Below are 13,248 nucleotides of genomic sequence, written 5' to 3'. Positions count from 1 at the left end.
AATAAGAATTCTCAACGATATGGAAAAAAAAAACATAAACCATTAACTACTACTAACTATGATGATTGTTGTATGTATATAAATAAATTAATAGAATAAAACTAGAAAAATGCGTAACACTTGGAATCATCCAGCTAAAGTACGTATATTCTGGTTTATGTTAAAATTTTCCTACTTCGTGTCCTTGGAATGTATGTTTCTTATATGCTGAACCCTAGGTTGCAATTTTGGGAAACCTTTCTCGCTATGATTTCTACAGTTTGTTAATCCTGAAATTCTTTTTGTGTGTATTGGTCACTTTAATTTGGATTTTGCTGTGCTTACCTATGAGGAGGAGAATAGCTTATCTCCCATGTTTTTAAGGCTCAGTTTGGAAGGAGTACGAATACAAATATGTAGAGTGCAAAACCTTGTATTTTGTATTATTTTGTATGTATTTGTATTGTTCATATTTGCATTTGTACTCTTTCCAAACTGAGCCTAAGAAATCAAGCCCCAAAAACAAGCTTTCCATGAATTTGTGGATAGTTGTCAACTTACAGAAGTTAATATCTTGGGGAGAGCTCATACTTGGACAAATGGTCAAAGAGGATTGGGTAGATTAGTAAAGAGGCTAGATAAAATTTTTGTCCCTGAAATATTTTGAGGCTTTCAAGCATATTCAAGCTTTTGTTTGTTTGAGATGGGGTTCAAACCATAAACCAAAACCTTTTTGTTTTTTTTTTTGTTTTTTTGTTTTTGAAGCTTGGCTTTAAGAAGATGAGTGTTGGGGTACAATAAGAAATAACTGGAAGATGGAGATTAGACTAGGAACAAACAGATATTTGGTGATGTTAATGAGAAAGTGAACAAGACCAATGAAAAGATCAAATTGGAACAGATAGAAAACTCAGAAGAAAACTAGAGCTAATTGGATGGATTGGTGAGGTTAAGGGGATAACTCTTGGATTAGTCGGAATCCTTTTGGTGACAAAAATCTAGGCAATGTGATTAGACAGGGATGACCAAAATACAAGTTTCTATCATAGAGAAACCTTTTTCCTAAGCGAAGAAATATTATAGTCTGGATAAAGGATGAAGAGGGTAATTGGTTAAATAAACAAGAAGACATTTCTAACCTGTTAGTCAATCATTTTTGGTATCTACTTAAATCACAAAGAGTGGGTGATATTGATTTCCCAAATATTTTTGATAAAGTCATTTCTGATGAGGATAATGCTTATCTTCTTCAGCCTCCGTCTTTGGAGGAAATGCAAGGTGTGGTCATGGCTATAGGTGGCCTGAAAGCCTAGGGCCCGTTGAGATTCCTGCTATTTTTATCAAAAAATTTGGGATGAGATGGGTCAGGACTTATTTGATTATGTTTGGAAGTTTTTTTCCCAATAAAAAGTTTGTTGGAAGGATCAACTATATGTATATTACCCTTATTCCAAAATGTGCTGACCATCGGAGAGCGAAGGATTTCCATCCTATTAGTCTGTGTTATGTTTTGTATAAACTTATCACAAAACTCTTCGCTAACAGAATGAAACCATTATTGCAAAAATGTATCCCTTTTAGGGTGCCTTTGTTCTAGGAAGGCAAATCCATGATGATATTGTTATTCCCTCAAGAACTTTTGCATTTTGCCAAGATAAGAAGGTAAGAAGGGGGTTTTATGAATGCTAAATTGGACATTTCAAAGGCTTATGAAACTCTAAATTGGGATTACCTGGTGTGGGTTTTGAGAGAGGCTTTTGTCATGAGTGGTGTGATTTCATTAGGGATTGTGTTGAAAATGCAAGTTTTTCTATTTTAGTTAATGGAGTGGCAAAAGTCCATCTTGGGGCATCTAGAGCTCTAAGATAAGGGAGATTCTTCATATCTGTTTGTGTTTTCTTAAAGCCAATGGTGAGGGTAAGCTAAGAGGAGCTAGAAGGTATTAAGGTTAATAGGGGAGCTTCTAGAATCTATCATTTAATGTTTGCCGATGATGTTTTGTTTTTTGGGAAAACAAATAGAGCGGTGGCTATTGATTTCTTGGATGTGTTAAAGGATTTTCAATCCTTGTCTGGTCTTCAAATAAATCTTTAGAAGTCGGGCCTTTTGTTTTGCAGGAATACTCCTCCAATGGGTCAAAAGATGATTAAAAAGACAATTAAAAATGTTCCCTCTCCCCAAGGAAATATTTGGGAGTCCCTTTGCTGTGGAGAAAAACAACAAAAGCATGAATCGTTGGAATTTATATTGGAGAATGCAAAGTAACTTGGCCCAATGGAAGCCTTCCTGCCTTTTGTATGCTGGGCGAAGAACCCTTGTTCAATCAACACCTCCATCCATTCTCATGTAATGGCTGTTAATCAATTCCCTTCTAAAACTGTAAAAGAAATTGAGAAAACTCATAGGAAAACAATAGAGTTTGAAATGGACTGATTAGACATGATTGGATGCTCCAAAAAAAAGGAGGGGAGGGGGTTAGGCTTTAAAACACCAGTCTTATTAAATAAATACATCCTCAGTAAATTGGCTTAGAATTTTTTAAGGGAGCTGAATGCCTTGTGGGGGAAGATTTTGAAGTGTCAGTATCTCAAAAATCATGAATTAATTCTTTATAGGATTTTCCTTGCTGCTTCTCAAGTGTGGAAGGCTAGGGGGTGTTCACGAGTTGGTTTGGTTTAGTTGTAGGCTATTTGGCTACTTGAGCCAATTTGGTCGGGTTGGAAAATTAGTCACCTGTGACCAACTGACCAATAGTGGAAACCAATCGATTTGGGTTGGTTTTCGGTTTGGTCAGTCAATTCAAGAGATTTAAATTTAAAAAAGTAAATTTAAATTTTAAAAACTATAGTAATATTATTAGAAAAATAAATTTATAAAAAAATAAATTTACAATATAAAATATTAATATGTATCTATGGTTGGGTAAGGTTGATTTTGGTCAGTTTACACATGGCTAAAGCGAAACTAACCCGACCTCTTGGATTAGCATAATGAATGAATCGAAACTAACCAAAAATACTAGAAAACTGATTAACTTGGGTCAAATTGAGTCAGGTTGATCGGTTTCATTAGTTTGACGAACAACCCTACAATTTGGGCCCTGTTGCTTAATTTGAGTGTTCAAATCTGTAAAACTTTTCTTATTAATGTTTGGAATTACCCTTGGATATTTGATGGAAACGAGTTTAAGGCTCCTTGGGCCTCCCACCAGAGTGGATCGGAAATTAACTATTAAAGATTTACCAAGTGAGAGTGGAGAGTGGAATGTGGCAAAATTAAATCAATCATTCTCTCAAGAAGAGGTGAGGCTCATTTTGAGTAGTCATTTTTAGGACCATTGAGCAAGAAGTTTTTCTCTGGATGGGATCGCTTAATGGTAAATTTTCTATCAGAGTCATTTATGACCGTCTTTAGAAGGCCACTAATGAAGGTCAGGAGGAGAATCAAATGAATTTGGTCCTGAAAATCTGGGAGTTAAAGATTCCACCAAAATTTAAGTTATTTTCATGGAGGTTAGTTAGAGGTTTTGTTTTCACCAAGAATTTGCTGATAAATTTTAGTCTGAACGTGGAGAATTCTTGCTCTTAGGAGGAGAATTTGATGCATTTATATCTCTTGTCCTGAACACTTTTCACACAAATGACCATTTGAATTCTGTTCTAAGTTGGCTGGCTTTTGCCTTTTGTTTTATTTGAATTGCTCGGAATGATATTATCTTCAATCACGTTAATCACTTAGTCAATTGGGTTTTGAACTCGATAAGAAAAGTGTTCGTTGAGTATTCATCAAAAAGAAAAAAAAAAATATTCGTTGAGTTTGGAATGTGTTTTACAGATTCTGTGGGTTATTCTCAGGAGAAAACAATTTCTAATTTGGATCTCAGTTTTAATCTTCCTTCTCTGACTCTTTTGATGCTATCTGTAAATGATGGAGGTGTTGTATTAAATTCTAGTATTTCTTGTGGCATCTGTGTATTTAATACTAATAAAGAGTTTTTATTTGCTGCAGGTGGGAGGAAGGACTGTGCCGGAAAGAGTTTAGTGGCTGAATTTTGTGCTATTAAGTTGGCCTTTATTTCTGCTTAGGAGCATAACTGGAATTCTGTTTTTGTTCTTTCTGATGCCAAAACTGTTTTTTTTATTATCATTGAATAGTAAGATTTATTAAATCATAGCCATAGAAAGTACAATTCAGGGAGAGGCACGAGATGCTACCTCCCCTTTAAGGAGGGGAGATGGAAGATTCATCAACCCTTTAATTGAATAAACAGAACAATTGACAAAGAAAATTACAGAGAAGCCCAATACAAAGCAAGCCGAGTAGCCCCTTGTTTAGCAAGATAATCAGCCAAAACTGTTGTGGACTTTTTGAATAGTGGTTCAGTGGTTCTCCTTCCATTCCCAAGGATGTCCATGATTGGGTTGATGATATTAAAAGTTTAGCTTCTCTTTTTGGAACTGCTAATTTTAGTTTTGTGCCTAGGTCTTTTAACAGGGTTGCCCCTTCATTAGCTAATTTGAAGAAGAATATGGATGTTGATGTTGTAAAATGGGATAGCCCTCTTGCTTGTATTGAACCTTTTGTTTCTGCTTTCTGTTAATGAAACTTCATTTTAGTTATAAAAAAACTAATAGATCAAATCAAAGGATATAAAATGTAGATTAATTTAAAAGGAGCAATCAAATTGAAAACCCTAAACAAAGAAAACAAAATAAGTAAATAAAAAGGATGTGACAAACAAATAGTTAAAAAAGAATTACCTGCCGGACATTGTGCACACTACCCCTGGAAAAGAGCTAAATTGACAAAATAATGGGATAATGGTTTAATTTCACTGTTATTCATAATTATAATTATACAACATTTCCTGATTTCTTATTTTTCTCTTCCAACATATAATTGTAAATTATATTATGTATGTCATTTTTAGAAACATCATGCTAAAATTGCCAAAACCATATAGAAGTCCTACAACAGAGAAGAACATGCAATGCATGGAAACATCAACAATGATACTATGGATAAACTGAAAGCACTATGAAACCTGGTTTTGAAGTTCGTCAGTTAGTACACTAAATGGTGTTGTTGAAGAACATTACACAATGGACCATTTAGGACACATCAAAACTTTGATAATCTGAAAAGGAAAAGGAAACTAACATTCCAAATACAACAATAGATCAAAAGAAGGGTGCTTATATATTTTGTTACTTTGAGATAGTTGCTTCCACCAGAGGCGCATTTGGAGTGTCTTGGGGTTTTGGTGGCAGAGGTGGCACAAGTATTTTCTCCTTCGGTGGTGGAGATGGCATTTTCTCTTCTTCCTTTGAATCCCTGTCTTTGGTCTTTGACTTTGATAGTCCAGCCTTTTCTCTGAGCATATCGAGCTTCTCTCTGATCTTCCGCCTGTTCTCTTGTTTCTGAACACGTGCTTCAACAGGTTCTGTTGCAAAAAGGGTGATTCCAGCCAGAAAAGTAGTGGTCATGCAGATCATAGCATCTCTTCGTGAAGCAGTAAGCATAGTTAGGTCTACAGACCTTTGCTCTTGAATTGCCTTGCATCTCACCTATAACAGGAAATGGTGAGACACTAAACTTGAATGCAGATCATTAGAATGAAGACATCTTAACAGTGTTACTTGTTGATGACTGGCAGAGTTTCCCATGATCAATGTTTGCTAGTAGTTGTAGGAATACAGGGTGGAATAATATCATGAAATAAAATCTCGAATTCTTCTTTTAGTATGTAACTAATATTGTACATGTTTGAGCACAATGAACATCAGAACAGAATTTGCACTTTGTTCATGAGTGCGAACTACATCTGCTTTAGTACAGGATCAGGCTCAGGTGGTTTAATCACTGCCTCACAATAAGATTTGTGACTCTGTTCAACTTTGAGTAACTGCAAGTGAAGATCCCACATTCCATAAAATGCAAGCTTCAAAGTCACCCTGCGTTCTCAGAGAAATAGAATAAATTTTGAATTAGGCCCAGCAACTTATGATATGAATTACTCTCATGTGTTTGGTATATGGAGTTGCAAACCAGAATGACAGCAACGGCTCTGTCATACAACTGAGTCTGCATTGAAAAGCAAAATGTTCTAACAAGATGGAGAACTCGTGACTAATTAACAAGATTCCATGATACCAGCATTCCTGATTTTCAAGCCAGTTTTTTCCACTAAACCCATTATTGATGTTTTATGCGAATGTAGAGATTTCACCCGTGACTATCTAAACATTTCTTTTCGTCAGCTGTTTGCAACAATTCTTATACCATCCAAAAACAATTCATAAATTTCAGGTTTGAGATCATCCAACTAGTTTCTCCTCAGAATTGGATTAGATGGAATCCAACCATTTCCTTACAAGGTGAATCATAGTTCAGCATAGAGAGCTAATCATCATCATCACCCGAGCCTTATCCTAATACATGAATCCTGTTTCACCATTCCGTTCTGTTTAAGGGTCCGTTTGGTTTGAAGTTGGAAAGAGAGTTGGAATTGGAATCCTCCATCTGTTTGGTTCAGACAGGAATGGGAATGAGAATTAAAATCAACAGGAATGGGATTTCTTTCCCAAGGGAGGGGCAGGGAATGGCCATTTCCTCAAATGGGGGAATGGAATTGGAATGGGATTCCGATTCCGCCCAACCAAACAGTTGGAATCGGGGCCTAATTTCATATCCACTGTTAAATTATGAGCACATAACTCATTTCTTACTGTTTCAACCCATTTCATTTTTGGTGGGCTTCTAGCATCGCTTCTTCTTCGGGTACTGCAAATAGGTTTTCTATGCACTTAATCAAAGCACTTTCTCTCATTTTATCACCTACTGGAGCTACTTCTAGGTATTAACATAGAAATCTAATACATTCTCAAATTAGAAATTACTCCTTAAAATATGATTCTAAGAAGTCCCCAAGACCAACACCAGGTACAGAACACTTAGTACACGACGGAGAGAGTTGAGAGATAATAGAGCATTAGACGAAGACTTGAAATTCACTAGAAATAAATCGAAACCCCATGTCATTAAGTCAAATGCTGCAGCTATGATGCTTGAGATTTTAATCAAATTGGTAATGAAAGACTGAAAAAGCAGAGGTGATTTAACAGACAATCGCAAAAACTAGTAACTTCATTTAATTTCTGTGTCAAAGTATTTCCTTTTCACACTTACGAAAGATTCAGCCATTGTGGATTTCAATCAAATAGCATTTTTTTTACTCATTCACCATGCATAGAATCCCAGAATACTGTATATTGAAAGAAGGAATCATAAAGCAAGATTCAGGAGAGAGAGAGAGAGAGAGAGAGAGGGCAAAGATCAAAGGAAGTATTTTTCCGAGGGAATGTACCTGAAGAGGAAGAGCTTTCTCTACTACAGTCTGTGATGAGCGTCTGATGTGTGTATATCTGCTTCCTGTCACTGGAAGAGTTGGTCCCACCAGTATCACCGACGATAAAGACATTCTTTCTGCAGAGATCACCGGCTCCGGAGTCTGGTCCTTCACTCCTTCCCTTTCCAAATTGGCAAATTCCAATTCCGAAAGTATTTTACAGCTCCGGTTTTCCTAGAAGTCATTTGTCTTTCCAAAAATACCCTTTAATACAAATGGATCATTTCTGCTCCTTTAATACTGGAGGAAATCCTCCTTCTCATGGTGGATTAGATGGCCACGTCTCCCATATTTGAAAAATGTTATACTATCACAAGTCCACAACAGGGAAAAGCTTGGGTTGCAGACTTCTAGCCGACATGTATCATAGTCTAGTTTCTGGGCCCACTATAACTTGCCGTGTGTCGGCTTGTTACCTATTAAGGAGGATCAGAATTCAGGAATTAGGACAACTATGGAGAAAGGAATGGCATAACAGATTGCCAACAAGATTACAAAAAGCCGCGTACCTATTTAATGGGCTCCGGCCCAAGAATTTTTTTGGTAATCGATCTGCCAAGGAACCTGAATTCTGTTGGGCCGTATTACATGGACCATATTGGGTCCATTGTTTAAAACGAGGAACATGATAATCGAACCAATGAAAAAGTTACAAGATAAATTTACCAGTTTGTCCCCATCGAAAGACTATTTTTTTAATTTGGCTACTAACTCCATGGTATGTGGTTGTGCGCCTGTGAGGTGTTCTTGTTGGCAACGTTAAAAGTATTGATACGTATTAGCTCATATTGGTTGATATATATCATTTTGGGAGCTTTCCGATATATTCCAATAAAAAGTGTAAGGAGGTTCTGAATAGTTCAGGGGGTGGAGGAGTCTAAACCGCCCCCTAAACTGGTTTTGAAAAAAAAAAAAAATACTATTGATATTGTCCGATACATCCCTACCAACATATCAAACATATCGATATTTAGAACCTTGCTTATTGAGTTTTCCTTGGGCCTGTTCAAAGATTTTCACAGACCTGATCTCTCAAGCAGAGGCACATACAATCCATGAACTAGACCAACACTGATTAATGCTTTCAACGGGCCGAGTCTGGATCGGAACAGAGTGGTTTCAGTACACAGAATCATCCCAATTAATAATTGGGTCTATTGGTTGGACCTACATAAAATTACATTTATTTATTTAAGGGTAAAAGACTTAAACTTCTCCTAATTTTTCCCTATATATATGTAAAGTGTGGGCCCAATGCAAGTATTATAAAGGTGCTTTTGTGTGGCCTCCTCAGTTGGTGGGTTCTTTTTTGGTGGGATGGGCTCGCTTGTAGTACTCTCTTTTCTTCTCTTTTCATTTTTTGTATACTTTTTTTTTGTGTATGGGTTTATTAATTAGTACATAAAATAACTAAAGGTGCAAATAGACCAGGATAGGGTCATAAGGGTGTCTTAGTTTGTTAATAATCTTAGAATTAAGCCAAGAGCATGATTTTGTATGTAAGAAATGTACCCAAAGTCTAAATGATTAGCTTGTTGGAGGCCTAAGTAGAGCCCAATCCTAGGGACAACAGGAGGTGGGCCAGGTTGCAAAATGGTGATGAAGTATTTAGTGGAATAGATTCAGTACCAACCAAATAGACATGATGTGTCATGTTTGTTGGCAGAAACTAGCAATTTCTGTAACTTGCTTTCTACTTGAACAAAAACATAGAAGGGCACAGGTGCTTTCAAGAACAGATATTTTGTTTGAGGGCCTTTCCCTTCTTGAATTAAAGCTTCACTGAATTGTTTACCACAAGTCAAAAATTTATATCTTTTCCTTAAAACATCACAAGAAATGAGAGCTGTAGTTTCATTCTCTAGTGATGGGTCATTAGAAATCAAACCAAAGAGCAACCAAAACCCAAGTTTGTTTATTGTTCTTCTATGGCAAATAGAAGTGCAACATATTCACTTTTAAGTCCATGTCATTGTATTAGCCCAGTTTTGAGGTTTTAAATGAGATGAAATTGATCTTAATGGACCACCCGGCCTATCTACTACTGATAATTAGGTAATTCACACTTAAAAGAGCTAGCAAGGACAGATAATATGATAAGCTATTGATGACTATAGTCCAATTTTAACAAACTTCCAAGGATAAAGAAGAATATAAATAGTTACTAATATTTACAGTTGGGTGTACCCAAAAGATACAAGAATAAAATGTAGTTTGTTTGGATTCATCTGGGGTTCCATGAGCAGCAAAATTTGTTAGTTCATTAGAAAGACTTGTCTCCCCACTTCTTAATGTTCCTTGCAAGATCATTCAACTTAAAGAATTCAAGATCTAACAGCGAACTAGTGAAGTTTGTAATGCCAACAAGGACTAGTGCCCTTTCTATTCTATTTTTATTTGCAACAGAAAATAGAAAATGACAAGATGGCATCCTGTACATAAAGACCCCATTGATTTGGCTTGCTTTGCACCACCTTTAATCTTCCACTGATTTGGATTATAATTTAGTACTGTTTGGTTCTCTTTTTTATGAAAAAAGGAATAATATTATTCTTTGAATGTACTACTCAGTAAGTTCACCTATAACTTATGTTCTTTCTCCAACATAGCACAACAAAAACATGTAACACCCTAGTTCTAACAACAAAACCAAAGAACCAATCCTCTAATTAGTTGTACTTCAACTTATATATAACCTCTTAATCCAACAAGAAAATAGGCTTCCCCAGTCATCCTAGAACATGATTATTTGTGATTCTGCTATTTTGAATGTCTGGATCAAATAAAAAAGACATGAAAAAGATAATTTCCAAAGAATAAGCATACATGACTGGGAGCTTTGGTTCTCAAAATGCTCTCCTTCAACTTGTGCTGCTCCTGTACGAACCTCTAGCCTTAATACACTTGATTTTAAGAGGTTGTGGGCAGACTACATAGAGGATAACCCAATACCTTGGAATCCTTGCTTAACTGCTTGCATTGTGTAAAGGATAAACTTGAGCAAAAAACCTTTGTCCACGACAGCTTTAACAACTCCATGATTATTTCATCAGATTCTTTTTTTCTTCTTTTTTCTTTTTGCCCCAAACTAGATTATGTAGTTCTACTTTCCCTATTTTGAAGCATTGTTAGATTCCCACTAATTTACTCATTATTAATTTTACTATTTCAAATTCTTTTTACTCATCCACTTCAATCCCTATTACATTCATTTTTTGGAGATCTTGTTTCTTAGTCATACAACACTCTACTACATTCATGTTTGAAATTATCATATATATTAATTCAAAAATCTAATTTTCATTGTATTTTGTTTTTCAGGTTGAATGCATTTATAATGAAGAGATTTGAGATCAATATTTTTTATTTTTGTTGTGGGTTATTATATGTAACATGGAGGTTATATTACCATGTATTTTTAGTTTTAATTAACATGTTAACTTTTTATAGAAATTTATCTATATATTTGATGTGATGTGAAAATAAAATAGGTGATTTCTCGTGTATGTCGCAAGTTTTTATAGTGGTAGAAAAGTCGTAATTGAATATAGTGACAAAATAAAATTGTCACTTTATTTGGAATATAGTCACAAATTTTCTATAAATTGAAACAATTAGCTATGGTTTTCCAAGAAATTGTGGGCATTTATTGCATCTTTTAGCCATAGTTTGTCAAAAAATCGTAGCTATAGGTTAGAGTATTTTTCTTTGGTTTTAGTAAAAAAAACGTGGTTATAGGTTTGTACATTTAGCTATGGTTTTGTACCAAACCGTAGCTATAAGTAAAAGAACTATAGCTACGATTTTATAAAAATCCGTGGTTATAGATTTGGGTATATAACTACAAACAATTTAAAAACCATAGCTATATGCATCTTTTAGCTACGGTTCAGCCTGTGGCTAAAAGTTCATATGGTTTGTGTTCGCCCTTTATCTACGGAAAGATACCGTAGCTATAGATGGGTTATAGCCACAGATTAGTTGTTCTATAGCCGTAGGCTATAGCCATACAAACATAGGCTACGATTTTCTATTCGTAGCTAAACTGTACCCATAGGTCTATAGCTATGGTTTTGTCTGTAGCTAAAGGTCATACTTCTTATAGTGAAGTCAATTAATGGGAGGTTGGTAGAGGATGGAGGGCCATGGAGCTTCCTTCTTTGGATTTTTAGAAAGCAGGAACCCATTTGCATGTAGGGGTGGCATTTGGATGGGTTGGGTTGGGTTAGATGCCGGTTGATGGCCAACCCATCCACCAACCACCCACATCTATTAATAACCGCATTTCTAATATGAGTTGTAAACCAAACCAAATCCATGATGTTGACCCATCTCTCTCTCTATATATATATATATTAAAGTAATGAAATCAGGCTAAAGTCTCCCAGTTAGACATGTGGTCTATTTACATTCAAACACCCGTCTTTGCAAGAAGAGAGACCACTCACTTGCAGACTAATAAAGCCCAAAGCCAACTACCATTAGACACATGGCCACCTCTGATTTTGTTTTCTCTTAAGCTTTACATACGTGTGATACTATAACTCTTCATACCTGAGAAGTGGGAAGTTCCCACTCTCAATCTCTTCTTAAAAAAAAAGCACAGTATCAAACAATTTTCAATCTTCGGACGTGAGAAGTGGGAAGTTCCCATTCTCAATCTCTTCCTAAAAAAAAGCATTAAAAGCATTAATAATTAATGCAATGGTATTCAGGCATGTACCATTAAAAGCATTAATAATTATAAAAGTACTGATATTTACATTTTAACATACCATTAATAATTAATTATCAAGACCCATATCAGTTTTATTCTTTACATAATATTTTGTTACAGTTTAATTACTGTTAATTATTTATAGCTAAATGCAATTTTCTGTTAATTAATAAATAATTACTCTTAATTGTTGTATGATGCACTGTTATTTAATTAATAAATATTTTATACTGTATGATGCACTGTTACATAATATTGTTTTTTAATAAATATTGTTAATTATTTAAAATACTATAATTATTAAAAATAATGTTAAATAATAAATACATTTCTTTTAATAAATGCTGTTAAATGTAATTTATTATAGTTTATAATTAATTGCTGTTAATTATATTACTGTGAATTAATAAATACTTTACTTTTAATGTCTTTACATTAATTTATTTAAATACTGTAAGTACCATAAATATTAGATGTATTATTTTTCATTATACTGTACTTATCATTTATTTATATTATTATTATTATTATTAATGCTTGCTAATTAATTAATATCGTCTATCAATTATTAATAATAATTACTGACAATAATTTCTTATAATAATTACTACTAATACTTAATTAATTAATGCTAATTACTAACTATTAATTAACAACGATAATTAATTACTAAAAATATTTACTTACTGATAATAATTACTTATAATTAATTACTGATACTAAATATTTACTGTTAATAATTAATTACTGATAATATTGGTACTTATTAATTCTGACTGATAATTAATAATGATAATTACTATTTCAAATTTATTCGTTTAATATTTGTATTAATTCATAATATTTAAAATCGATCTACACCGGTTTTATTAACTGTTAATTAATTAATTAATTATGCTAATTAGAATTTATTAATTACATTAACAATTAATTAACGTATTTAACTAAGTTAACTAATAATTAATTATTAATTAATAACTAAATAACTATTAATTACATTACTTAATAAATAATCATTACTCATTGATAATAATAACCAAAATTTCAATATTTATAAAAATTTAAAATAAGTAATGATTATTGAATATTTACTTTTTTATACTATATATATATATATATATTAAAGTAATGAAATCAGGCCAAT

The 13,248-nt window shown here is 33.9% G+C and overlaps 1 protein-coding gene across 1 annotated transcript; it reads right to left on the bottom strand.

The window, feature by feature from the left end:
• Positions 1–4,970: 4,970 nt before the first annotated feature.
• On the bottom strand, positions 4,971–7,581 carry LOC104609915 (uncharacterized). Its single transcript, XM_010276340.3, has 2 exons — positions 7,346–7,581; positions 4,971–5,546 (listed from the first exon to the last, which is right to left on the bottom strand). Exons 1-2 carry the CDS (start codon positions 7,457–7,459, stop codon positions 5,187–5,189), a joined length of 474 nt encoding a protein of 157 aa, XP_010274642.1. The 5' UTR covers positions 7,460–7,581; the 3' UTR covers positions 4,971–5,186.
• Positions 7,582–13,248: the final 5,667 nt, after the last annotated feature.

This window comes from Nelumbo nucifera, chromosome 4 (assembly GCF_055504915.1).
Source record: "Nelumbo nucifera cultivar China Antique chromosome 4, China Antique-T2T, whole genome shotgun sequence".
Taxonomy (NCBI): Eukaryota; Viridiplantae; Streptophyta; class Magnoliopsida; order Proteales; family Nelumbonaceae; genus Nelumbo; species Nelumbo nucifera.
Note: the sequence above shows the minus strand (reverse complement) of the source record. Positions and strands in the feature narration are given on the sequence as shown.

Bases quoted from the DNA above. Each gene is read 5' to 3' on its own strand.
- LOC104609915 (XM_010276340.3), bottom strand. From the start codon at position 7,459: ATGTCTTTATCGTCGGTGATACTGGTGGGACCAACTCTTCCAGTGACA. The intron at 5,547-7,345 runs GTACATTCCCTC...TTCCTGTTATAG, and splicing joins AGAAAGCTCTTCCTCTTCAG to GTGAGATGCAAGGCAATTCA.